The sequence below is a fragment of the Oryza sativa genome, chromosome 6, assembly GCF_034140825.1.
Source record: "Oryza sativa Japonica Group chromosome 6, ASM3414082v1".
Lineage (NCBI taxonomy): Eukaryota > Viridiplantae > Streptophyta > Magnoliopsida > Poales > Poaceae > Oryza > Oryza sativa.
In genome coordinates, this window is record NC_089040.1 from 13240902 (window position 1) to 13268565 (window position 27664).

Consider the following 27664-nt stretch of genomic DNA (forward strand, 5'->3'; position numbering starts at 1 on the left):
AGTTGTGCAAAATCCCCTCTCTGAATTGATAAACGGCGTGCTTCTCCAATAAGATGTGTACTCCTCGAGTGGTTAACGACAATGCAAAAATTTTGTTCATGAGCCTTGGAAAGAGCCAAAACACGGAGGATATCGTGCATTTGGACTTCATGAACATGTCCAGCCTCATTTCTCTTCACCAGCAACAGAAGACATCGGTTCACAAGTTCAGTCAAGTAATGCTCTGCCACTTCCTCAAGTGTTCTATGCTCAGTTTCTTCAATAAATCCTTCAGCAACCCAGAGTCGTACTAGGGACTTCCTCTTCATCACATAATTTTCAGGAAACATGGAGCAATAAAGGAAGCAGTTCTTAATGTTGTGCGGTAGATCTTCCAAACTAATCTTCAAGATAATGTTCATCATGTCCATGATAGAGTTGTTTGTTAGTTGCATCTCAAGATTTTTGTACACCTTTTCCCAGTCTGAATAAGTTGACCCTTGAAATGACAGAAGGCGTCCAATGCACACAATTGCGATTGGCAAGCCATTGCACTTGTCAACAAAATTATTAGCCCAGGGCTGCAACTCCGGCGGACAATTCCTTATCTCATTCTTCCAAAATGCCTCTTTACAGAACAGATCCCACGCATGGTGTTTCTCCAACGGCTGCAAATTAATTATATGGGTTTCATGCGCAAGTAACGCCACATCATAATTCCTTGATGTAAGAATTATTCGGCCAATATTGCCATCTTCAAATGCATCTTTGCTATCGAACCAAACATTTGCATTCCATACATCATCTAGGACAAGGACATACCTTTTGTTCTCCAGGTAAGAGCGGGTGGTTTCGACCAAGCCTCTGTAATTTGTGATATCAACGTCAATTGGGAAGTCTTTCTTCCGATCATTCTTGCGAAACTCTTGAGCAGTTCGCCTAAGCAAATCGTCAGCCTCGTAGCTCTGAGACACAGTGATCCAAGCACAGGTGTCAAAGTCAGCCTTGATAGCATTGTAAACATTAGCAACCAGTGCCGTCTTGCCGATTCCACTCATTCCCCACACACTGACCACCATGCGGCGCTGCTCCTCATCTTTCACCCATTTCATCAGCAAATCCCTCTTCTTCTCGATACCAACAAGCTCATCCTCCCTCTTGAAGAGTACAGAGTCAGATCTCCAGTTTGAGCTCCTCCTTCCCGCCATCGATTTCGCGCCTCTCTCGACGCCCTTCAGATCATACCTAATCCTCCTCTCGGCAGCGTTTTTCAGGTTGACCTTGATGTCCTGCAGATTGCCAGCCAGGCGAGACCATGTGCCCATCTTGCACATCCTCTTGAGTGCCACTGCCATCCCCATCCGGCCGTCTCCTTCCCCCAGCTCGTAGGTGAACTCATCGACTACGTCCTCGATGCTCAGGGCGAGGCTCCTCACCTGCTTGACGAACGCGGAGGTTGTCTCGTCGGCGTCCTTGAACCGCTCGGCTGCCTGCAAGAAGGCATGGATGCTCTCCAGCTCCCCCTTCACCTCCCGGATCTCAGAAAAGAGGCGCTTCAGAGCAGATCCCTCTAGCCCAAGCAAGGACTTGGCGACCTCCACTGCTTCACTCGCCAGGGCATCCCCAAGCTTGACGATTAGTGAGCCCACAACACCCTCCGCCATAGCTTGCTAGCTTCAACTTCAACTAAGCTATCCTATCCTTGGGTGTTACTTCCTTCTCGCTTGGTATCTAACTGGTCTTGATCCATTATGTTTCCTTTTTCCCCCCAAAAGGAACATCTTCACCCCTTTCATAAAACGCAGGGTCTTCTGAAGCTTCGTCAGTTTCGTGTTAAAAAAGGAAGCAACTTGCATTGGTGCCGATATATGATAATACTGATTCCTGTTCCACGATTGCAACTTGGGCCGGGTTTAGTTCCAAAATTTTTCTTCGAAGTTCCAACTTTTCCATCACATCAAAACTTTTCTACACATACAAACTTTCAATTTTTCCAACACATCCTTCCAATTACAACCAAGCTTTCAATTTTAGCGTAAACTAAACACACCCTTGATATTACTAAAGGATGTTCAATCTTTCTTTGTACGGTTTGAAGCTGTGATGTTTATATCTAAGATTCCGTGGGTTGATCTTTTCAACAAGCAGTTTAGTACCAAAAATTTTTTCCAAAAAAATCACATCGAATCTTTGACACATGCATGGAGCATTAAATGTAGATTAAAAGAAAAACTAATTGCACAGTTAGGGAGGAAATCGTGAAACGAATCTTTTGAGTCTAATTAGTCCATAATTAGCCATAAGTGCTACATTAACCCACATGTGCTAATGGTGGATTAATTAGGCCCAAAAGATTCGTCTTGCGGTTTCCAAGCGAGTTATGAAATTAGTTTTTTTATTCGTGTCCGAAAACCCCTTCCGACATCCTATCAAACGTCCGACGTGACACCCAAAAATTTTTATTTCGCGAACTAAACAGGCCCTGAAGAGTTGGTTGTCTAATTAAAACTAGATGGGTGACCTACCTAATTACACGGCTAGCAATCATACAAAATTATTTGTTTTTATTTATGGGCCGTGTTTAGATCCAAAGTTTTTCTTCAAACTTACAATTTTTCCATCACATCAAAACTTTCCTACACACACAAACTTTTAACTTTTCCATCACATCGTTCCAATTTCAACCAAGCTTTCAATTTTGGCGTGAACTAAACACAGCCATGTTTTTACTTAAAATTTGTTAAACTAGGAAAATAGCCCATGCATTCGCGCGGGCATGTGTACTAGATTGTTCCAAAAACAATTATAACGAATTAAATTTAAATTGAAAGTAAGATGTTTCCTTTTTTTTAATTGAATGTTCATTCTCTCTTTTTTTAAAAGAAATCTTGAAAAGATTTACTGCTAAATGCTGATTAATCTATCCATCATGCTTGTCCTCCCTTTTTAGCGGGGCCACCTTTAGAGTAAAATTTTACTATAGGCCATGGGTGCATAGTTCCATAGAAAAACAATCGCAGGGAATGTCCTTACCTAATGAAATATAAACCTACTACTACATTTGTTTACTCATGCCCAATCTCTAGAAATTATTACGTTCTCTGAATTTTTAAATATCCCCAAAAGCATCAATAAACTTTATTTCACGTTTTTAAATAGTGTATTTAGTAGTTTAAAATTAAATAATGATCCAATTAAGGTTTTTAAAGACCAAATTTTGCAAACATAGATATAACACAGAAATATATATGGCAATCGTTATGTGTTATTCAAACCTAAATTTATGGACTAATAAAATTAAATTTATTCTAATTCAGATCAAGAAAAAATTAATTTGCTGACCCTTAAAGGCATAAATATTAAAACAATTATTATACGTCACCAAAATTAAATTAACCCTAGAGGATTAAATAAACTCATGTAAAAAGATTTAAGGCCCGTTTGAAGCTGATGGAAGATGAAGATTAAGTACACACACAAAACGAGATAAGTCATTAGCACATGATTAATTGAATTTTAATTATTAAAAACTTAATAAATGGATTTATTTGTTTTCTATAGCAACTTCTATGAAGAAAGTTTTCACTCGAAGACACCATTTACCAGTTTGAAAAACGTGCTAACGGTAACAAAGGAAAAATATGTACTCCCTTCGTCCCAAAATAAGTGTAGTTTTATAAAAATTCATATCCAGCGTTTGACCGTTCGTCTTATTTGAATTTTTTTCATGATTAGTATTTTTATTGTATTAGGTTATAAAACATGAATAGTACTTTATGTGTGACTAATTTTTTTAAAAAATTATAAAATTTTCAAATCAGATGGACGGTACACGGATACCCATGGCTGCACTTATTTTGGAATGGAGACAGTATCTTGTTGGAATTTATAACGGGAATTATAGCTAACTCGATTGCCATATTTCGATCTTAATTTGCATGAATTGAGATATATCGATATGTATTGTTAGCATTAGCTTATTTACTTTGTGAAGAGAGGACAAATTAATATAAAAAATGCATGGACTAACCTCATCGTTTAATATTTTGTTAGATCAGATAAAGACAATTCATATATATACCCTGTCTCAGCCAGGGCTAGCAATGCAATCAGCATCAATAAAGTTTATTATAAACATAAAGACATTAATCAGATTCAGCAAGGCAATCAACGTTAATAAGGTTTATGATAGAATTAAATTTGAATATTATACCTAAAATGAAGTGGCAGACGATATGCTCGTTGATAGTGAATTGTGTGTTGTTACTTCATCATTCATAGAATTTGCCAGCCAGGGGCTGTTTGGATCAGGGACTAAAATCACATCGGATATTTAGACGCTAATTAGAAGTATCAAATGTAGACTAATGACAAAACTCATTCCATAACTTTGGACTAATTCGCGAGGCGAATCTATGGAGACTAATTAATCCATGATTAGCCTATGTGATGCTATAGTAAACATGTGCTAGTTATGGATTAATTAGGCTTAAAAATTTCTTACGAATTAGCTCTCATTTATGCAATTAGTTTTATTATTAGTCTACATTTAATACTTCTAATTAGTGTTCAAACATCTGATATATTAGGCACTAAAATTTAGTCCCTGGATACAAACGGTGGTAGTAGGTGTACAATGTGTGTATATTTATTGAAGTGAGTGTGTATGCATGTATATATGAGGCACATTTGTGTATCGTGTTTAGAAAGAAAAAAAGTAGTAAAAGTTAAAAATACATGCATGTGGGATCATATCAATCTCTCTCTATCTATACCCTATATCTATACTAATTGGGCACTTTTTAGGAGCTCTCACGTTAATTAGAAATATCAGATCATTAAACCAACAGATGGTTGTAGGATCGAACACAAGTAACCAAGCCTACCAGAGGGGGGTGAATGGTAGGGAAAACCAAAAACCCAAAACTTTTAGCGGAAATAAAAGTTACCCTCAAATCGATGGAAATCTCGACGTAGTCTTGTCGCCGCCGGTCGGACCGCTCGCACACCGCCGGTTAGATCGCCTCCCTGTCACCTGAACCCAAAGAAACACAAATCGAAGAACTCTCAAAGTAGATGATAACTTTATTGCTTCTCTCTGTATTTACAAAGTGCACCAACAGCACTCCTTACAAAAAATCTCGACTAAACTCGAAACCCTAACTAAACTAGCAACTCAATTGCTCTCAAAAGCGATACAGGAAGCCTCACGCTCCCTCTCTATTTATACCACAAAACCCCCTACTCAAAGTACTCAAAATAGGTGTAGAACTCCTATTTACAATAGAACTCAATACCTCAATTTCCTTTTTCTCCGAATCCGCAGCCGCACCCAAGTCAGACTCCTGCCCTCGCTGCTGCTGCTTGCCGCCTGAGCCGAGTCGGCTTGCCTCTGCATGGATCAAGCCTGCCATCGACCAGGACACATACAACTATCATACATGCATCAGCATGCACACAGCACACATGCACATCACGTACATGCAAACTACACGCTACAGTACATCGTGTACTGTAGCAACCATGCACTCCACCGTACATGAACATCTCTACTTCTCTCATTTCTCCTCGCGAACACCAACACTTGCACGCACATCTCGTGAAGCCCGTTTGTGAAGATCACTCCCACACGGTGTCCATCCACTGTGCGCCATCTCGTATCCAACTTCGTCACCCGGTATCCTTGACCGTCTGGACCTCAACTCCTCCCTGAGTTTAGTCCCGATCCCCACCGTTGACCAAAGTTGACATCCAAGAATTCTGACTCTAGTCACCTTCTCACATGGTATCCCGACTGCACTAGACCTCTTTTTCTCCCTGAACATAGTCCTGATCCTCACCATTGACCAAGGCTAACCTCAAGTCACCTGCACACAATCAGACAAAACAACCGTTTATGGGCACAGATATTACAACCTGACCCACATTAGTCACACGCACTCATACCAACATCCACACATCTTTTCAAACCAATTCATCAATTAAATCATTTGTAACGCCAATTGTTCATCACAAATATTAATCATGACAATGATTTCACAATGGTAATATCACGACCGTAGATTATAATACGTATTAAACATGGGTTTCTTTTAGAACGAATCAAACATGTTCCAGAAGCCCATCTAATACGCAAGTTATAGGTGGTATTATTTTCATGGAAAAAGTACGAATTACCTCCTGAACTATCGTGGTCGATTGAATTACTACTTGTTAATAACGGGATTTGGTATTAGATTCGGAAAAGAAGGAAGAAAATTGAAGCGGATTTGGTGTTAAATCGAATTGAATTTGGAGTCGGACTGCACATCGGCTGAATATCGTATCGGATGAAAACAGAGTATGAAGTTGGTAAAAGTTGATGAAGCCGATGGCCGATACAGCCGATATAACGTGACTTAGGCTTAGCATGGGTCTAGATTGGTATAATTGTCATTGCCAAATAGAGATATAGCTCGATTAAGGCAATTGTATCTATGAATTAGGATGTTGAGTCGGTTTATTAGTGATTTGGTAAGAGACCGTCATATATGGTCTTGTTTGTATCTTAATTTTACAAAGGTTTGAGCTGCATCTATAATGGACTAACTTTGTACTCGGGGTATAAATATGAGCCCCATAGCATTATAATAAGGAAGCAAATCCAATACAACTTCGGCGCATCACTACCCTTTTACTTTTCTCCTTTTTCGGTGAGTTCTTCGCAAGAGGTAACCCGTCTCAATGGCCTGCGCTATCAGGGCTAACATGTCGCTTTAGACGTGTTAGGCTCGATATCGCGAGTCGTTGCTATCATATGTCTTAGTTAATTTATTCTTAGCTTCTCAATTGAGCTCTATCGGCTGTTACTCGCTTCAGGGTTTATGTTGGTTTTGGTTAAACTGTCTTGCTAGATTAGATTAGCTAAGGCATCTACCATTGTAAAAAGTGTCTAATTGCTTGATTGTCTAGACTGCATGTTTATTTTCATACTTTGAGATGCATCATCCCTAGTCGTGCTTAGAACCATACAAACTAGCTGGCAATTAGGCATAATAAGAATAGTATCGGGGTTTCAGCCGATCTTACCTAACATGCATGTTTCATCCCCTATTTCATGTATATTCGCTACTTACATAGATAGATTGTTTTATATGAACATATCAAGCTTTAGTCAGTATTGGCTAGATTCCAAAACTTTCATGCTTGATTTATGTTTGATATGTTTATATGAATCAATCTATTTATATAAGTTTGTACTAGAGTATTAACTAGTATGTTATCTTTCTTGCGCCAAATACTGTCACATCGGCTACTTTCGTAATATTGTCTTAAATCAATCTGTTAAACTCTATAGATAGTATTATAGCCGATTGGGCATGTTTAGGGTTTATTATTCTTTGACATATCCAGTCCATAGCCGATTTGGTCTAACTTCATCTGTTTAGACCATCAACGATATGCTATCGGCCTATCGGCCGATCGGCTATCGGTCGACTGATTCTGCTTTTATTCTTTCTTGCTGATTGCAGAATCAAATCAACTAGCATGCCCTTGACACACTTGAGGCTAGCCTTGGACCTACACTGGAGTTAAGCAGATCTCCCATGGCGTCGTGTTTTCACATCAACACGCTTTTGGCACGCCTAGTGGGACAAAGTTTCGTTATTCAACCATGTCGTCACCATCTGACATTGTTAAAGACATTGTTATACCTGCCAAGGTTGAAGATCTGTCTAAAGAGCACAAGGCAGAGATGGAGCAGAAGATGCAACAACTGAAGGAAGCATATCTTAATTCTTTTTCAGTGACTCAGCAAGGAAAAGTGATTCAAAAATACAAGTTCCAAATGCTAGAAGGAGAAGGATCATCTGGTGCCAAAGGAGAGCAGAAAGAAGATGATGATAATAAAAATTAGTTGATGACTTTACAAGATCGTCTTGATTCAGCTGTGCATCATGCTTTCATCTACTAATCTGGAATCTTGGTCAACACGTTGTAAAATCTGATCAAGTAAGTGGTTGATGGGTTAATTGCTGAGGAGAAGACAAGAGGACCAGTATATTTACCAAGTGGTGTTTTTCCCAAATATAGAGAAATCAAGACTAGTCTTGGGAGTGGTCAACCTCAAGGAAATCTCATGTCGGCATTAGGATCAGCACAACCAAAGCAACAGCCAACGTCAGGAGCTCTGGGATCAAGCACCATGACACCTGAGTAGCTGGCTCAATTATTCAAAACAATGCAAATTTCTGAAAGTTCACAGCCATCGGCCACACAGCCAACGGCAAGCCAGCTGCCAGTAATTCCTTCTCAGTTAACTCAGCCATCTTCAGGACAGCCGATTGAGAATCCATCAATCGAACCACAATATTGCAAAGTGGACCCTAATGTTCTACAATATCAACAAATTCCAGGGTTCAACTTTAATCAGTTTCAACCTCCATCACCTCTACAGTATCGGCAGGATACACCTCCTTTTGTCCAAGCTCCAGCACAACCAATGTACAATCAATATGAACAACAAAATCAAGGGGGAGTTCAACAACAACCTTTAGCCGATATAATTGCAGATGTGGTGAGGGAACAGTTTGGAATCAAACCTAAAGACAATGGGATCATGTATCGGCATCCGTATCCAGAATATTTTGATAGAGTTCCATTGCCAAGCCGATACAAGACCCCAGATTTCTCAAAGTTCTCAGGACAAGATAATGTTACTACATATGAGCATATCAGCCGATTTCTTGCACAAAGTGGTGAAGCATCGGCTATTGAAGCTTTGAGAGTTAGGTTTTTCCCTTTGTCCTTGTCAGGATCAGCATTTACTTGGTTTTTGTCATTACCATATATTTCTATGAAGTGTTGGGCTGATCTAGAAAAATAATTTCACAAGTACTTCTCCAGCGGTGCTCAAGAGATGAAGTTATCATATTTGACAGCAATTCGGCAAAAGTCTGATGAATCGGTTCCATATTATATTCAGAGATTTAGAGATGTGATGAACAGATACTTCAGTTTAAATTTGACCGATTCACAGGTAACCGATTTGGCTTTCCAAGGATTGACTGGGCCGATAAGAGAGAAATTTTCATTACAAGACTTTGAGAGCTTATCACATTTGGCTTAGAAGGTATCGGCTCATGAGCAATGTTTCCAAGAGGCCAAGAAGTTCAAGAAAGTTAACTATGTCTACAATTATGTTTCTGATTCTGAAGAGGAAGACTCGGAGATCAGTTTGGCTGAGTGGCCCAAGATTAAGAAGAAAACTATGTGTCGATGGGTCAAGGATATAAACAAGGAAGAGAAATATGACTTTGATATCAATAAAGCCGACAAGATCTTTGATTTACTGTTGCAAGAAAAGCAAATTCAGTTGCCAGTAGGTCACGTTCTGCCATCGGCTGAAGAGCTGAAGAAGAGGAAGTTTTGCAAGTGGCACAATATAGTATCTCATCATACCAATGAGTGCAAAGTGTTCAGGTAGCAGACCCAATCGCCTATCAAACAAGGAAGAATCAAGTTTGATGATGGAAAAAGGCCGATGAAGATTGATGAACATCCTTTTCCTGTAAATGTGGTGCATGCCACGATTGACAGCAGAAGATTGATCAACAAGTACCAGAAGAGGCATGACATCAAGTTCAGAGGAATTTTCAGAATTGTAGTCATCACCAAGATGATATATATTATCAAGATGACCAAGATGAAGAATATTATCAAGGTGATAAGTTTAATCATCATTGAAGTTGTGAGTTCTTCAGGTTTTGTTGGAACGATGGAATGAGGTTGCCATCAATCAACAATTGCCCTGGGTGTGGTGGATCGAATTCTTACAATCAGTCTTCCCAGGGTAACAGTCTTAAATCACATAGGAATCGGCCAGAACCCAGGAGATCAGTTCATTGAAGATTGGGCCGATTCGTCAAGATCATATGGAAGATCAAGTTGAAAATGACGAAGTTGATCAAGCTTAGAACCCTCGATGGTGTCCAACTAGAATTTTTACAAGGAGTCAGAAAAGGAGAGTTCAGAGATTGAGAAATAGAGAGCAGATACAGGAAGTTAATGAGAAAATCGATCATCGGCTGAAACGTACAAGGAAAGAGTGGCGAGTTGAATCAAAGATTGTGATAGCCAATGAGGTTGAAAACGATAAGGAAAGGAATAGAATTTCAACATCTGCCGAGGGAAAAGCAATTGCTTCAACTTCGATCAATATGGTATTTATGTTGCCTACCGAATACAGCATACACACGGCCGATAAAGGAGAAATCGAACCATCGACTGAGTTAAAATTAATATCAGAACAAGCCGTGTTTGAGAAGCCTTAAAAATAACAACATTGACATTTGAAGCCACTTTATATCAAAGGTTATGTCAATGGCAAGCCGATGTCTAAGATGCTAGTCGATGGAGGTGTTGATGTCAATTTGATGCCTTATACTACTTTCAGAAAGTTTGGCCGGTTTGAAAGAGATTTGATCAAGACAAATATTGTATTGAAGATCTTTGGGGGCAATTCTTCTGAAACCATGGGAGTTTTAAACGTTGAGTTGATAGTAGGTAGCAAGACAATTCCTACCACATTCTTTGTAATTGATGGAAAGGGTTCTAATAGTTTGTTGTTGGGAAGAGATTGGATTCATGCTAATTGTTGCATCCCTTCACCAATGCATCAATGTTTGATTCAATGGCAAGGAGACCAGGTTGAAATCGTGCAAGCCGATAAGTCAGTTTAAGTGGCTAGTGCTGATTTAAATATTTGGGAAATGGAAGGGATTGATTGTTTATCTTGAAAAGTTTGGAAAACAGAGTTTCTTAAGATTACGGATGGTGATATATTGCCTATTGGAGTCGATGAGCCCAAGCTTGTATTCTCAAAGATGGAATATCATGTTGACCGAGAAGTTTGGATTTAAGTATAAGGCCGGCATGTTTCTAAGTTGTTTTCGAGGATTTCAAACCTAGGTATCGGTCCTCAAAGCTATCTTTCTCAATATGTAGTATGTTTCTGATGGAATCGATCACTATTGGGGAAGAAGCATCATCAAACATAATTGAACATGTTGCCAGATTGATGAGTTGTCCTGTGCCCAGAGCGTAATCATGGAGAACTTCCTTGACAACTTCTGCCTCCTTGGTATCAGCTTTAAAAATCCAGTGTGTCATCCGTGAATAACAGATGAGATATACCGGGTGTGTTGCGACAATTTTTTAATGAAGATAATTCATTCTGCTCCACCTTTTCCTTTAAAAGAAGGGATAATCCATCAGCCACAAACAAGAATAGAAAGGGGGACAAAGGATCTCCTTGTATTAAGCCCCTACTTGGAGTGAATGATCGGAGAAGGGTTCCATTGAATTTTACGGAATACCTCACCGTGGTCACACATGCCATAATCCAGCTGACCCATCGGTGAGCAAAACCCATTCTAACCGGTGAGCATCCCCAGATCTGCGGGGGATGGGGGGGGGAGGGAGGGGGGTCGCCGGACGCCTCCTCCGCCGGCCTCCTCGTGGGGGATCTAGCGCCGGCGATGACGGAGGGAGGAGGGGGCACCGCCGGCCTCCACGCACGCCCGCACTCCAGGTCGAGCTCCCCCTCCGCCGTCGAGCCCGCTACCGCTCCCGCCCGCCGCCGCCACTGCCTGCCCCGCGCCGCTCTGCTCTCGGTGAAAGTGAGTGAAAGAGAGAGGAAGTGAAAGAGAGAGAGAGAGAAAGTGAGTGAGTGAGAGAGAGAGGACTGAGGGGATAATATTAGTAAGTGAGAGAGAGGACTGAGAGGTTGGGGGTGAAAATTTTAAATTGGTTGAGAGGGAAGTAGGACGGCAATCTGACTTCAAGGCCGATCCTTAAGAGAACCGCATGCAAAAATCGATTTTTTACATGCGGGTCTCTTAAGAGGACCGCATGTAAAAATGAGGGAGCATTTTTACGTGTGGACCACTTAAGCATCTGCATGCAAAAATCGATTTTTTTACATGTGGCTTTTTAAACTTTAAGTCGATTTTTATGGTACTAAATCAACTCATATTGTCAAAATCAAAATTGTAGAACTCATTGAGATGTACCATTTTTCTTTTGTTCATTTCTCCATCCGAGTTTGATTGACTATATAAAATTTGAATTTCAAAATATAAGAAATTTAAATAATTTTTGGTATCAAATGATTTCAAATAGAAAAGTCATCAATAACAAAGTTGTATAACTTATCAAGATCTTCAACTTTTGTTTTGGTCATTTTCTATATGACTTTATTTGAACAGTTTGAATTTAATTTCAAATTATGACAACTTCCAACAATATTTTCAAATACTAAATGATTTTAATTAAAAAAGTCATCAACAACAAAGTTATATAACTCATCAGGATCTATAAGTTCTATTTTGATCATTTCTTCGTCCGACAAAGTGATTTGTAAGATTGTTCACAAAATGTACATATCCCTTATATAGTTTCATAAACTATAAAAGAGATGTAAATTTTGTAAAAATGTTACTATCACTTTGTCTGATGAAGAAATGACCAAAGTAAAAGTTATAGATCTTGATGAGTTACACAACTTTGTTGTTGATGACTTTTTCAACTGAAATCATTTACTGCTTCAAAATATTATTTGAAATTTAGAAATTCAAATTTTTAATTGATAAAACAAAGTCACAAGAAAAAATGGTCAAAATAATAGCACTAAGAACACAATAATATGATAGAGCATGATTTTAGAAACATTTAGGAAAAAAAATCATCCAATTTAGTGTTCATATGAGTGAGACACACTGCTTGAAATTTTTCGTATTTTATTTTCTCATACGGCTCCTTGAAACGCCCGCATGGAAAAATCGATTTTTCCATGCGGGCGTTTAAGTGAGCCGTATGCAAAAATGAGCGGACCTCTTAAGAGGCTCGTATGGGAAAATCGATTTTTCCATATGGGCGTCTTAAAGGAGCCGTCTATGAAAATGCAGCTCGATTTTTTGCAGACGCCACTAGTTATGGTCAATTTGTAAAAATCAAGGGGTTTCGTATAGAAAAATCACTTTTGTAGTAGTGTAATTTGAATAGTTGGAAGTACTGTAATACAGTACAATCATACTTTTTTTAATGAAGATGAAGTTTACATGGGTCCAAAATGCGTGTAACGAAAATAACCCTCTAATGAACGAATTATCAACTAATTTAAATTTGAGAAAAAAATTGAACATTGTTTTTGAAAAAGCTGTGGAGTCAGCTGGTGGCCCTTCACCGCGCACACGTACAGTTTAGGTTTGATCATTTCTTCGTCCGACAAAAATGAGCGGACCTCTTAAGAGGCTCGTATGGGAAAATCGATTTTTCCATATGGGCGTCTTAAAGGAGCCGTCTGTGAAAATGCAGCTCGATTTTTTGCAGACGCCACTAGTTATGGTCAATTTGTAAAAATCAAGGGGTTTCGTATAGAAAAATCACTTTTGTAGTAGTGTAATTTGAATAGTTGGAAGTACTGTAATACAGTACAATCATACTTTTTTTAATGAAGATGAAGTTTACATGGGTCCAAAATGCGTGTAACGAAAATAACCCTCTAATGAACGAATTATCAACTAATTTAAATTTGAGAAAAAAATTGAACATTGTTTTTGAAAAAGCTGTGGAGTCAGCTGGTGGCCCTTCACCGCGCACACGTACAGTTTAAGTTTCATTTCCCGCTGGCGCCTGCCGCTGCAGTCGCCGACGACGGCGACATGGCCACCGGCCGCACTTGGAGCCCTCCTCCAGGCCTCTCCTCTACCACGTAGGGCATATGCGTCCCTAACACCTTGTCCCACGTCACGAAGAACGGCTGCGAGAAGTTGTACCGGCCGCCGCGGCGCTGATGGTGCACGTCGTGGTAGGCGGCGTTGTTCCGGAACACGCGCTGGAGCGGGCTCGCCGCCGGCAGCCACAGGCCGCAGTGGTCGTCGACGCCCTTCGCCGTGCACAGCGAGAAGAAGACGACGGAGGCGCGCGGCGACATGCCGGAGGCGAGGAAGGCGACGGCGCCGCCGACGGTGTCGAGGAGGAGGCCCTCGGCGGGGTGGTTGTACTGCGCGCCGAACGCGTAGGGCGCCACGAGGCGGTGGTGCCACGAGTGGACGCGCCGGTACAGAAACCGGTTGGTGTGCATCCACCGGTGCCACGCGTACTGCCACCCGTCGAGCACCACCATGCCCACCGCGAACCGCGCCGCCACCGCCAGCCACGACGACGGCGACGCCGTCGTCGCCGTCGTCGTTCTCCTCTCGCCGGCGAGCTGCACCATGCAATGCGAGGACATGTATGAACACAAGAGACGGAATTAAGCTAAGCATTGCTTGAAATGCCATGTGCAATGTCGTGGTCTGACCGTGAATGTGGCGGCGGCGACGGCGGCCTGGACGAGCTGCTGGAGGAGGACGCCCATGACGACGTCGCGCTTGGAGACCAAGTTCTTGGCATCCTCCTCCTCCTTGGAATGCAGCCGATACTTGTCCATGGAGATGGAGTGGCCGAGCGCCATGTACAAGCCAGAGTAGAGCCAGTACACCACGATGGGAACAACGATGGCCAACGCTTCATCCGACAAGGGATCCATGTGATCGAATCGTGCGTATGATGATACGTACTACGTAGCTGCTTCAATAACACACTATAGCTGGATTAATTACTGGAGTATGTGTGATCAATCTAGCTAGCTAGCTAGCTCGATGCCTCGATCTGTGTGCATGGAATTAACTAACGGGTGGACTATATATATATAGGTAGTCCTGTTGTCCTGATGTTTACATAATGACGTGGGATGGTCAAGATTGTTAATAGTTAGACAACCTTGAACAAGTATCTGTATGAATCAGAGGTTATGTAAGAAGCTAGATCCGTATCCGTATTAATAATAGTCGTTCAATCTTGGCGTTCCATGGACGTATACGCGTGGAAATAACGTGTGTCCATAACAGTCGGGGATTGATTGTTTCCAAGAACTACCAGACAAGTTTTACTCTCCCGTTTGGCCGTTTCTCCAATCATTTTGCAGTCCATTTTTGGTTAATTTGGTCGACATAAACAGCTCTATACACGAGTCATTAATCTAGCTGGGAAAAGAGTTCTATAGTTCGGCCATTTCATTGTAAAGAAACGTGAGTCATAAAATGTGTATCATATATAATCCCTTAAAATATCTCGGTGGTAAGAATCATAATCCCTTCTGCCCCTCCGCTTTCTCTCTCCCCCAATCAGCGGTGACATCCCTCTCCCCCTCCCCTTCCTATCTCGATAGCATGGTGCATCAGCTGTACGTTTCGTGGCACGGAGCGACGACGGCGAGGGTATAGCACGAAAGTTGTTTGCTTGGCACGGCGCAACGACAGCGGGGGCACGACCGAAGCTGTTTCGTCGGGGCGCGGTGCAGCGACGGCAGGGGTACAGTGTGGTGACAACGATGACGGTGTGGCAACAACCTTCCCTCCCCATCTTCCTCTCCCTATCGGCCTCAGCAGCAGGGAAATGGGCTCGAGGACGACGACGGTGGATCCAGGAGGATGATGGCAGCGATGGTACGTTGTTGGCGAGTTCGGTTCGACTCGAGCTAGCTTTATTTTTTTCTTCTCGTGCAAAGCTAAAGATGTCGGTTCTATTTTCCTCATAGGTGTTGGTTGCTGGTATTGGTACCGATAAATTGGTACCGGATGAACGATCCTTTACGAACCGGCACATATGGCATCTTCTGTAGTAGTGTTAGGATGTTAGGTGCCTTCTGATCTAGTCCATTCATCTTCTTTAAAATTCATGCGGTTTTTAATAAGGGGTATTAAAGCACATCTTACATAGTAAAACTATTTTTATTCGGCGAATAGTAGGAGTACACACGTACACAGGATAATCTTTTTTTTTGGCATTTTTGCCCAGCGAACAGTACTATGTATTTATACGTACATGGGACATTTTTTTTCCCGGTTTGTTAAGTGTTATTTTCCTAATAGATATGATCTAATGGTATAAAAAAATGGTCTATCGATTTAAAGTAAAAATCAAGGGTCGAATGTTTTGTATTTTTCTCGGAGTATTTAGGATCTCCTATTATAATTACATAATTTTTATACTAAAATGAATGATTAAATATATGCTCAAATATCAATAGCATAAAAAATCTTAGGTGAGACAAATGTATTGTAGGGTATTCAAGATAAAACTAAATAAAGAAAAGGTTAAATGGAGAGTAAAAAAAGTGGGGCACATATACGTTACATGCATACGAACGGAATAAGAAAGGCGTATGTACACGCGGGTGAGATGAGAGGGAGGAATAACTTCTTTTTTATTATAACCTAATGGTCTAAAATAATAATAGACCACCTATTTAAGTAAAAATCGAGGGCTAAATGTTACCTCCATATGGTGGTATAGGAGCATTTTTAGAAGTCTCATGTGATGGCTAAAGAGCATTTCTAGGAATTTTAATGTTTTCTTAGTATATTATAGATAAGTATATTGAAAGTATGTGTTGTCGAATAGACAACTGCGTCACGTCGAAAGACGTGGTTCTCTCAACAGTGGATGGGAAATAAAAGAACAATTGTATTACTTTGACCAAATTTTTTGGGATCCCCCTATTACATGGCCCTAGGGGGCTATTTATAGCCCCATTATAGGTTCCCACTATTAGGGTTTAGATTATACATGGGAATTTACATGGTTACGTTTTTGATAGGGACATTATTGAGGGCATACTGTATCCTTTACACACACGGGTCCCTACTGGGCTTAAATGGCTCGGCCCATATATCTGGCGAAATCCCTTGAGGATGTAGCGGCCACTAGGCCTCCCGACAACGAGGTTCGGTACTTTAGCGAAACTCGTGCCGGGTGTGCCCAGGCTTTCGCCGCATCATCTTCGGCCGTGCAGCCTTCTGGCAAGGACTCCACTCGGCGAAGCTAGTGTAACCCAAGCCATGGCATTCGCCCATATGGCTTTATTCTCAACCTTCGCTGCCTGCCTTCGGAGTGAGCTTGTTGCCTGAGTTTTCGGTTTCGGCAGGTTCGGCTGAAGGCCCTCCGTGGTAAGCCTCCAACAGTATGGTTCAAACATACATATGAATTGAATTTATAATTTAAAAGCTACAATTGTTAAAAGATTGTCTACTCCCTTCGTCCCAAAATATAAACATCTTGGACTTTGACACGGTCTCTGAGATGCTATTTTGACCAACAATATCTATAAAAATAAGATGTTTTAATTACAAAGAGTTTCATATTATGATAGTTTGTTTAATAATAAATCTACTAACATCAATTTTACATGGTTAATATTTTTTTTGTTATTAATAGTCAAACTTAAAAATATTTAACCTGTCATTATGCTAAAAATGCTTATACTAAAAATGCTTATATTTTGAGATGGATGGAGTATTTATTTGTAAAACCCACCAAGGTCATGCAGCCCTTGAAGTGCACAATGAGCTGAGCTCACTCTAACCGAGTTGAAAATAAGATGGGATTAGATATCTTTTTGGCTACCATACATAAAAAGTGAGAGTTCGTTAGAAAAAGAAAAAAAAACAGAGAGATAAAAGGAAAGGGAGGTTGGGTGTAGATCGTACGTGGGTGTACACACGTACACGGCAAAACAAACGATTGGAAATTGGGATTCGTTTTTAATTTATAGATAGACTAGTAATATGTCCGTGCTAAACGCTACGGTGTAACTCTATTTGTCTTTAATAATTTTTAAAATTTTCATGTTAGCAAAAAAATATTACTATATGAACTATACATTTGAGCTTTAATTCAATTTACTTCGTACATTAAATATATTTAACATAAAGTATAATAATATGATATACCAATTGATGTAGATATATAATGCATATATCTGTGCCCCATGTCATAATGCATAATAATATTATATTAAAGATATATGATAATGCGCATTTCTGTGTCTTAAGTCATAATGCATAATAATATGATATATAATGCATATATCCGTGACACGCAAAATAATTTACAATAGCGTTGATATCAATATTTATTCATCTCACAAGCGTCATTTCTGTATGTGGTGTGCATGTGTGTATATATCTGCGTCATTATAATGCATCACCAGTGGGTGATATTTTTTTATATAATATAGTGCATTTTCATATTATAATTATTTTTCTATTACATGCCCATGCTAATGCTATGGGGTGACATTTGATAACTCAAATTGAAAAAGATATAACATCATAGTGACTTGTGCTCCTTCCTGTGGGGTGCACTTCTTTTTTAGGCTTTGCCAAAATCTTTGTCGTTTTTCTTGACACCCCTCTTGATAATGCAACATAAAGTTGCCCATGCGAGAATACAGGCTCTGGAAGATAGATACCGATATTCGGGATGGTTTGTCCCTGTGATTTATTAATTGTCATTGCGAAACTTAGACGTATTGGAAATTGCTTTCTCTTAAACTTGAAAGAAAGTGAAATATCATTTGAAGGAGACAGAGGGATCCTTGGCATGAACACCCTTTTTAGTGCATGATGTCCACCAACGATTTCAGTATCAATTGCATTGTCTTGGAATGCCCTGATCATTAATCTTGTTCCATTGCATAATCCATTGTTAGGATCAAGGTTGCGGAGGAGAATAGCATGGCAGTTGACCTTAACTTTTAGCTCATGTGGAGAGAGGCCATTTGGAGTTATCGTGTTAAGAAAGTCCAAAGGGTAGTTATTTTGGGAATCATCATCGACAGAATCAAAGCTATGGTAAATCTTTTCCTCACCAGGAAACCTGTCGATCATCTTCCTGTTCAGCTTATCCACGAAATCATTTTCTGTTGAGAGAATGGCCCGTGTGCTCATATATTCCGCGGAGGTTGTATATCTCTCATCATTGAGTGAGAGGAACACATATTCACATATTCAATCAGTGCGTTCACTGAATCTTCAATGTCTGCATAACCAATGACAATTTCATCAGGCAGACGGACATAATCATCTTCGATCGTGTTTTCCGTCCCATTAACACCGCTGATATCAGCACGATATGACTCGTATTGACCTCGGTTCATTGATTAATTGTAGTTGGGTCTATAAAATTTCGCTGAGTTTTCAGATTGAACATATGGGGATCTATACTAACATATAACCTTGTGGTCACCATTGTACAAGAAGAGACAAGACACTGCATGCATTTAAAAACACACACAAATTAGCTCATGTAAAGATGAAACATTTACACAGTATCATTCACTGTACACTAATCCTATCTTACTATAAAGTTATCCCCAACTAACTCCTTAAGCTTAACATGCAAAGATGCCACATTATCATCCACTAACAAGATGGTACATCATCATCCACTAACAATCATCACATTTAAACATCAAGCAAACATGCTATATCTTTATAGTTTTTATAATTTAAGAGCTTTTCAAATACAAACATGTTAAATTATTATCCAACATAATTTACATAATGTTCCAATGTATATCTTTATTATGTTTTATGATATCCTATAAACTTATATAGCTCATCCTCACTTAGTTAGTGCTTAAATGATTAATCTATGGTTCGAATTATATTTTTCAGTTTTTCCTCTAATTAAGTCATATCACATCAATTGTTTTTACAATTTAGATGATTAATCTATGGTCCAAACTATCTCCCTACTTTTCTTCTTCCATAAAGTCATACCACCTTACCTTTTACGTTTGAATCACCATTCTGCATACTATTTAAATTTAAATTATCATAAATCACATTAATTTACTTAATCTGATGTTATTTAGCTATCTTACACGTTATTTTTTTATTGTTATCATACTAAATTTCCGCAACAATGCGCGGGGTTTCACCTAGTAAATTAAAGAATTGTACCCTATAGCAAAGGAACAAAGTGGTTAAACTTGGGTTCATGGAGAATTTCCTTTAATCAACTGGAAGAAAATTAACACTCTTTGTGGCCGCAATGTTCATATTTTATAGCAAAATAAATTTCCATATTAATTCCAAGTGTGATTGAACCTAAATTCCCAAAAAGGACTTCTGTAGCATAACTGTTCATAAGAGGTATGGTGTTTCCTATAACCTGACACAAAGATCAAATTAAAATACACTCAGAAAAAGGATCAACACAAACATGAATAATGTGAGCAAGGTTGATATTTTCATTTTACCTTTCTCTTTGCATATAAGATCACAAAAGCTTCAACCATGCAGAAGTGGCTTTTTTAAATCGCAACACATTACACATGAGTTAATTGATATGACATCTACCATGTTAATTCACACACACCGCACGTGTATTGTTATATCCAAGGACTTTCGTGTTTTTCTAGAGGAAAGTACTTTTGTATTTTAATGAAAGCTAGGCTTGAATATATGCTTTTGGCATGATATGAATTTATGTTCATACTTTTCATTCAGTAAGCCATTTTCCTGCTGCATTGTGCCCCGTACTGTTCAGTTTTTAGATATATCCATTAATTGTATATGAGAGACAACTAAAGGAATCAGTATATATATTTGGTATAAATATATATATATATATATATATATATATATATATATATATATTTGTGCATGCTGCATTGCTAGTGGTCATAATAAACCATAAACCATGATAAAGACCATAATGAATACCTGCAATGGTTGGCGGTAGAAAATAGTACTGATTCATAAAGCATAACTTCAGCACTATAGGTTTCAATAGAGGCTGATTTATATCACGGAATAAATCAATTGGCAGAGTAAAAACCTTTGTTTTTTAAGGAGTAAAAATATTGGTAAACTGCTTTTACCTTCGATTCAGATCATGAACCGAGGACATGGACTGGAAACAGCAGGATATGCGCACAGGAGGTTTCCAATCAGCGGGGTCACGCACAGTGGTCTGCTGAACTTCTGAAGAATCTGCTAAGACATTTATTTTCAGTTTTTTACTCAGAGGGTAGAGAATAATAATCTACAAAATGTCTGCTATTGTGATTAACCTTGCACCAATTAAATCATATCCTACTTAGATAGCTCACAAATTCTACTCGCTTAGCCGCTGCATCTCAAAACTAACATATAGCATTGCAAGAAAATAGGAGCACGTCCAGCTATTTAGTTGTGAGCAGGAATTCTCATTGTGTAACACTATATGACAATATATCTGAAAATCGAAATTTGGTTGAGTTTGCCCAAGTGTGCGATTATCTGGACAAAAGGGGGGAACAGGGATCAAAGGAGTGGAGCAGGCAGCGAATTGGGATCAAACCTGAGTGGAGCACTGGGTGTGGATGGAGCTTGTAGTTATCAAATCAATCCGGTAGGGCATGAGGGTCTCTACCGTTGGTGGAGAGGGATCCGGTAGGGCCGAAGGTGGGATCGTCGCCGATGAACGGTGGGGGGGAAGGGAAGGGAAGGGGCGACGGCGGGGTGAGGAGTTTCGTCGGCGGTGGGGGGAAAGGGAAGGGGCGATGGCGGGGTGAGGAGATTCGTCGGCGGCGACATGCTAGAGATGGGGCAGTGCGAGAGAAAGAGGCGGGGAGAGGGATGTGCGTGTGGGATGAGGATGGAGAGGAGACGCGGATCTGGAAGGCAAGAAAGAGAGAGGGGGGGAGTGCGCAATTCAGGGAGGTGGAGGTGGGATTGATCTCGATCCTTCGATTTTACACTGGACGATCTGAACCGTTGAGTGATAAATGTAATAGTGTAGGAGTGAAAGATGAGTAAAATGAGTCGGTGCATTATAGGGTAGATATGATGGTTTAGGATATTGGACCCACTAATTTACTTAAAATCAAGGGAGTATGTTTTTTATTTTTACTAATTTATTGGAATGCCATGTGGTAATTTAGGAGCATTCATAGGAAATTTAGGAGCGTTCATAGGAATGCCACGTGTCGATATGGGAGCGTTTATATAAAGTTTAATAGACTTTTAATATATAATAATAGATTTTGTAACTTTCCTTTGTGTGTTTGCTACATATGGCTCTGAAAATCATCAAATTTGTGTTTATTGAATGAATTGCCAACATCGTACTCAAAATTCTTTTGAATAATTTCACCTAGACTTAACTCTATAGATTTCCATATTTCACATGTGCGAAATAGGATTGCGTTTATTGTAGGAGGGGAAGGAATTGTAGGAACGGTGCTTCCTTGTATGGTATATCCCCTTGTTAATTTGTTCCTACTTTGTCTACCAAATATAATATGAATCAGTTAGTTATTCAAAATCTCCAAAAAAAAATTGATACGATAGCAATATATTATATCACTAAATTTCAATTCCAAATTAATTAAACTTAATATACATATTTAGAAGAAAAACAAATTAAATTCTTTTTTTTCATATTATGTTTTTTTCAACTTGTACATATAAATCAAATTTAAAACTATCATTTTTACATTACAAAATGATCTACATTCTCAAGTTTTTATGATTTTTTTTATTATTTAGGTGGAAAATAAAGATTTAGAGAACATTTATGACTATTTTCTAACGGAACATTCAATTCTAGCGTCAAAAAATGCACTAATAACACTACTGGATAAGAGGTCTTTGGAGGGTCGGCCGATTTCCACAATAGTCCAGGTTCCAAAACGAACCGGGACTAAAGTGGCTTATTAGTCCCGGTTTATTACTTCAACGGGACGAAGGGATCTTTAGTCCCGGTTGGTAACAGCAACCGGGACTAAAGATCATCTCTTTAGTCCCGGTTGGTAATACAAACCGGGACTAAAGTGATTTGTGATTTGACTAAAGTTGCATAGCTTTATATACCCCTTCTTCCTCCTCCAGCCCGAGCCATTGCTTCAAAATGGGGTTGATCTTTAGTCCCGGTTCGCCCCTTGACAGGGCATGTCAGACCTCTGTCGGGGGGCTTGGGATATTTAGTCCCGGTTTGTATTACCAACCGGGACTAAAGATCATCTCTTTAGTCCCGGTTGGTAATACAAACCGGGACTAAAGTGATTTGTGATTTGACTAAAGTTGCATAGCTTTATATACCCCTTCTTCCTCCTCCAGCCCGAGCCATTGCTTCAAAATGGGGTTCATGCGTAGCTACAATTGTTGGACCTCGCACGGAGAGGTTGGGGTTGCAATGGAAGAAGATGAAGTAGAAGATGAGAACATTCCGGACTGGGCTTAGTATGGCATATTTGAAGAAAACACAATGGATGGATGTTGAAGGGAATGAGGGTGCTGATGAACTTGGTCAAATATTGCGGGACTTACAGGAGGACTGCGAAAGTGAAAAGAAGGTGCAGAAACTAGAGCGCATGTTAGCGGACCACAGAACAGCGTTGTACCCAAGTTGCGAGAAGGGCTACAAAAAGTTGAGTACCATCCTAGAATTCTTGCAATGGAAGGATAAAAATGATGTGAGTGACAAGGCGTTCGGCGAGTTATTGAAACTCGTAAAGAACATTCTTCCGGAGGGGAACGAATTGCCCGAAAGTACATACGAAGCTAAGAAGACAGTCTGCCCTCTAGGTCTGGAAGTATAGAAGATACACGCGTGTCTGAACGACTGTATCCTGTATTGCGGTGAGTACGAAAACCTGGAAGCATGCCCTGTTTGCAAAGCACTACGATACAAGATAAGACGAGATGATCCAGTTGAAGTTGACGGAGAGCCTTTGAAGAAGAGAATTCCTGCTAAGGTGATGTGGTATTTCCCTATAATACCAAGGCTGAAGCGGTTTTTCAGGAACAAATCACATGCTAGAATGATGCGGTGGCACACAGAAGAACGTAAATAGGATGGGATGCTGAGACACCCCGCTGACGGGTCGCAGTGGCGAAATATCGACAGAACATTTAAAGACTTCGGCGAGGATGCACAAAACGTGAGGTTCGGTTTAAGCACAGATGGAATGAATCCGTTTGGAGAGATGAGCAGTGGCCATAGCACCTGGCCAGTCACCATGTGCATCTACAATCTTCCCCTTGGCTATGCATGAAGCGGAAGTACATCATGATGCCGATTATTATTCAAGGCCCGAAGCAACCTGGTAACGACATTGATGTGTACCTAAGACCATTGGTTGAAGAACTAAAAGTGCTGTGGTGGAAAGAGGGCGTCGCCGTGTGGGATGAGGACAAGCAGGAGCAATTTAACCTACAAGCGTTGCTATTCGTTACAATTAACGATTGGCCTGCACTTAGTAACCTATCCGGACAATCAAACAAGGGGTACAACGCTTGCACTCACTGTATGGATGAAACTGAAAGTACGTATCTGAAGCATTGCAGGAAGGTTGTGTACATGGGCCATCGTCGATTCCTTGCTGCAAACCACCCTGTACGGAAAAAAGGCAAGCACTTCGAACAGAAGGCAGACCATCGTACTAAACCTAAACATTGCAACAGGAAAGCAGTGTTCGAAATGGTGAAGGATCTGAAAGTAGTATTTGTAAAGGGGCCTGGCAGCCAACCTATAGAGAGCGAAGATGGTCACGCGGCGATGTGGAAGAAGAACTCTATTTTTTGGGAGCTACCCTATTGGGAGGTCTTGGACGTTCGCCACGCAATCGACGTGATGCACCTCACTAAGAACCTTTGCGTAAACCTGATGGGCTTCTTAGGTGTATATGGGAAGTCCAAAGATACACTCGAAGCATGCAATGATCTCAAGCATATGGAACAATACGAGGGCCTTCATCCAGAACCGAATGAGAAAGGAAGCCATTACTTGAGTCCGGCGAGCTACACCCTGAGCAAGGAAGAGAAGGATAGTATGTTTCAATGCCTAGAGAGCATCAAGGTACCATCCGGATACTCCTCGAATGTAAAGAGAATAATAAGCACGAAGGATAAGAAGTTCACAAACCTAAAGTCTCATGACTGTCACGTGCTTATGACACAGCTGCTTCCTGTTATAATTCGTGGTATCCTTCCTGATAATGTGCGGGCAACAATAACGAAGCTTTGTGCTTTCATGAACACAATTTCACAGAAAGTCATCGATCCAGAAAGTTTAGCTGCCCTTCAGCAGGATGTGGTGCAATGCCTTGTCAGCTTTGAATTGATCTTTCCACCGTCATTCTTCAATATAATGACGCATCTTCTGTGCCACCTTGTAAAAGAGATCGGTATTCTCGGTACTGGTACCTACACAACATGTTTCCTTTCGAGAGGTACATAGGTGTTCTAAAGAAGTATGTTCGTAACCGCTCTCGTCCGGAAGCAAGCATCGCGAAGTGGTATGGAACAGAGGAGGTCATTGAGTTCTGCGTAGATTTTATTGAAGACCTCGAGCCAATCGTGGTACCCGAATCAATCCATGAGGGGAGACTACGGGGAAAGGGCACACTTGGAAGGAGAGCAATTATGACTGTAGACAACGATTTATTCCGTAAAGCACATTTGACGGTTTTGCAACAATCTTTGTTGGTTGCTCCTTACATCGATGAGCACCTGGCGATTGTTCGCTCAGAAAACAGTGGCAAGTCTGATGCCTGGATTAAACGCCATCATATTGATACTTTCCCCGCTTGGTTGCGAGAACACCTCCTGGGTAACGAGACGATTGACCGACAACTAGCCTTCTTGGCTAGAGGACCCTCCGGCTCGGTAACTACATTCCAAGGTTATGAAATCAATGGATACACTTTTTACACAAGAGCCCAAGACAAAAAGAGCACGAACCAGAACAGTGGTGTTCGTATCGATGCCATAGGACATGATGGTCCAACTAGCACATATTACGGTGTCATCGACAACATATGGGAACTAGAGTATGGACCCCTGAAGGTTCCTCTGTTTCGGTGCCAATGGGTTAGGCTGACTGGTGGAGGCGTAATGATTGATGATAGTGGGATGACAACGGTTGACCTAAACAAGGTTGGATACTCAGATGAACCATTTGTTCTAGCCAATGATGTAACGCAAGTTTTTTACGTGAAGGACATGGATAACAAACCAAAGAAGGGGAAAGGGCCCGATGAGCCCAGACGCCACGTTGTTCTCCCAAGCAAGAGGAAAATCGTTGGAGTCGAGGATAAGACTGACGAAAATTACGATCTGTTTGAGGGGCAACCTCCGTTTGTAGTGACGGTTGACCCGAGCATCGTACTATCACCCGGATGACCCAGCCGATGCTCTTACTCCAGCTGTTTACCTCGAGCAACACCGATTCAAGCTGGAGAAGGCTAGGCAGAGATTAGCCGATCGCCGGGAACGCAAAGACATTGAAGCTACAATCCAGCACAATCGGCAGCTTGTGCATGTAGAGAAGTCCAAGCTTGATCAGCTGTCTGAAGGCCCGATCAAATCAAATATCGATCGGCTTGAAGCTCGTAAGATTGATCTCATGGCACAGCTTCAAGAATGCAACGCTGAGTTGGATATGGAGCACAAAAAGCTAGCCGATCTCCCGCAAGATATTGAAGAACAGAAGGCAAAGCTAAAATCGGCTATCAAGAATGTCGCTGATATGACCAAGTCCTTGAAAGTTATCCCTGGAACTGACACTCAAGATGCCCAAGCCATAGAAGATGTAGAACATATTAGGCAGAAGGCTATATCGGCTATCAAGCAATACTTATCCCAATAACTTTTGTGTAATAGAACTTAGAAATTTTTGTAATCGGCTAAGACATTCTAGTACTTTATTATCTTGACAACCTTTTCGCCAATTAATATGACTTCAAAATTCGCTCAAAAAATGTGAGCATTTTAATATATATGTGCCCCTCTAATTTTACAATGTCAAAGAGCATTGATAAAATTATAAAAACAACTAAGGGCGATATAACAATATCGGCCATTATACATCGGTGAATCACAACCGATTACATCAAAAACCACTAAGGACGATATAACAATATCGGCCATTGTACATCGGTGAATCACAACCGATTACACCATGAAAAACAACTAAGGGCGATATAACAATATCAGCCATTGTATATCGGCAAACCACAACCGATTACATCATGAAAAACAACTAAGGGCGATATAACCATATCGGCCATCTCAAGGCGATGTAAACACATCGGCTGTCATGCATCGGCAATACGAGCCGATCATGCGTTAACCCAAACGCTTGGGTAATATTTCTTCAAATATTTGCCATTGAGCGCTCGCCCATAGACTTCACCATCAAGCCCTTGCAACATATATGCTCCCTTAGACATAACCTTATAAATTTGGAACGGTCCTTCCCAGTTCGGCGACCACTTGCCGAATTTACTATCACGAGTACCAATCGGCAAAATCAACTTCCATACAAGTTCTCCTTCCGAAAAATCTTTAGGTACCACTTTCTTATTATAATGCCGAGCAACACGTTCCTTATCCTTGGTAACCTTCGCAAGGGCTCGCAATCGTGACTGAACCAGATCCTCCCTCTCATCGGCCATAAGGTTGTAATACTCATCGGCTGTTAAATCGTTTTGTAACTCCGTTCGTCGAGAGCCGATTCTAACCTCCCATGGCAAAACAGCCTCATGCCCATAAACAAGTTTGTAAGGAGGAACTTGAATCGATCCATGACAAGCCATCCTATAAGACCACAATGCTTCGGCCAACCGAGTATGCCATTGCCGAGGATAATCAGAAATTTTCCGCTTAATCAATTTGATCAAACTTTTATTAGACGCCTCGGCTTGCCCATTAGCTTGTGCATAATAAGGTGAAGAATTCAACAATTTGATACCCACGCTATCGGCAAACTGAACAAACTCATAGGACACGAAGATTGAACCCTGATCGGTAGTAATAGTTTGAGG

At 40.5% G+C, this 27664-nt stretch overlaps 2 protein-coding genes, 1 long non-coding RNA gene and 1 pseudogene across 3 annotated transcripts; 1 reads left to right on the top strand and 3 right to left on the bottom strand.

The window, feature by feature from the left end:
- Positions 1-531: 531 nt before the first annotated feature.
- LOC136356822 (disease resistance protein RPM1-like) lies at positions 532-1788 on the bottom strand. Its single transcript, XM_066311286.1, has 2 exons — positions 802-1788; positions 532-647 (listed from the first exon to the last, which is right to left on the bottom strand). Exons 1-2 carry the CDS (start codon positions 1641-1643, stop codon positions 584-586), a joined length of 906 nt encoding a protein of 301 aa, XP_066167383.1. The 5' UTR covers positions 1644-1788; the 3' UTR covers positions 532-583.
- An 11848-nt stretch (positions 1789-13636) lies between these two features.
- On the bottom strand, positions 13637-14551 carry LOC4340921 (sphinganine C4-monooxygenase 1). Its single transcript, XM_015786815.3, has 2 exons — positions 14324-14551; positions 13637-14230 (listed from the first exon to the last, which is right to left on the bottom strand). The coding sequence occupies exons 1-2, from the start codon at positions 14549-14551 to the stop codon at positions 13637-13639; spliced, it is 822 nt and encodes a 273-aa protein (XP_015642301.1).
- A 3527-nt stretch (positions 14552-18078) lies between these two features.
- LOC136357121 (uncharacterized) lies at positions 18079-21329 on the bottom strand. Its single transcript, XR_010742203.1, has 3 exons — positions 21196-21329; positions 20735-20846; positions 18079-19116 (listed from the first exon to the last, which is right to left on the bottom strand). It is a non-coding gene; the product is annotated as an uncharacterized lncRNA (long non-coding RNA).
- A 1778-nt stretch (positions 21330-23107) lies between these two features.
- Positions 23108-26021, top strand: LOC136356991 (uncharacterized; annotated as a pseudogene).
- Positions 26022-27664: the final 1643 nt, after the last annotated feature.

Bases quoted from the DNA above. Each gene is read 5' to 3' on its own strand.
- LOC136356822 (XM_066311286.1), bottom strand. From the start codon at position 1,643: ATGGCGGAGGGTGTTGTGGGCTCACTAATCGTCAAGCTTGGGGATGCC. The intron at 648-801 runs GTATGTCCTTGT...ATTAATTTGCAG, and splicing joins TCTTACCTGGAGAACAAAAG to CCGTTGGAGAAACACCATGC.
- LOC4340921 (XM_015786815.3), bottom strand. From the start codon at position 14,551: ATGGATCCCTTGTCGGATGAAGCGTTGGCCATCGTTGTTCCCATCGTG. The intron at 14,231-14,323 runs GTCAGACCACGA...TGCATGGTGCAG, and splicing joins TCGCCGCCGCCACATTCACG to CTCGCCGGCGAGAGGAGAAC.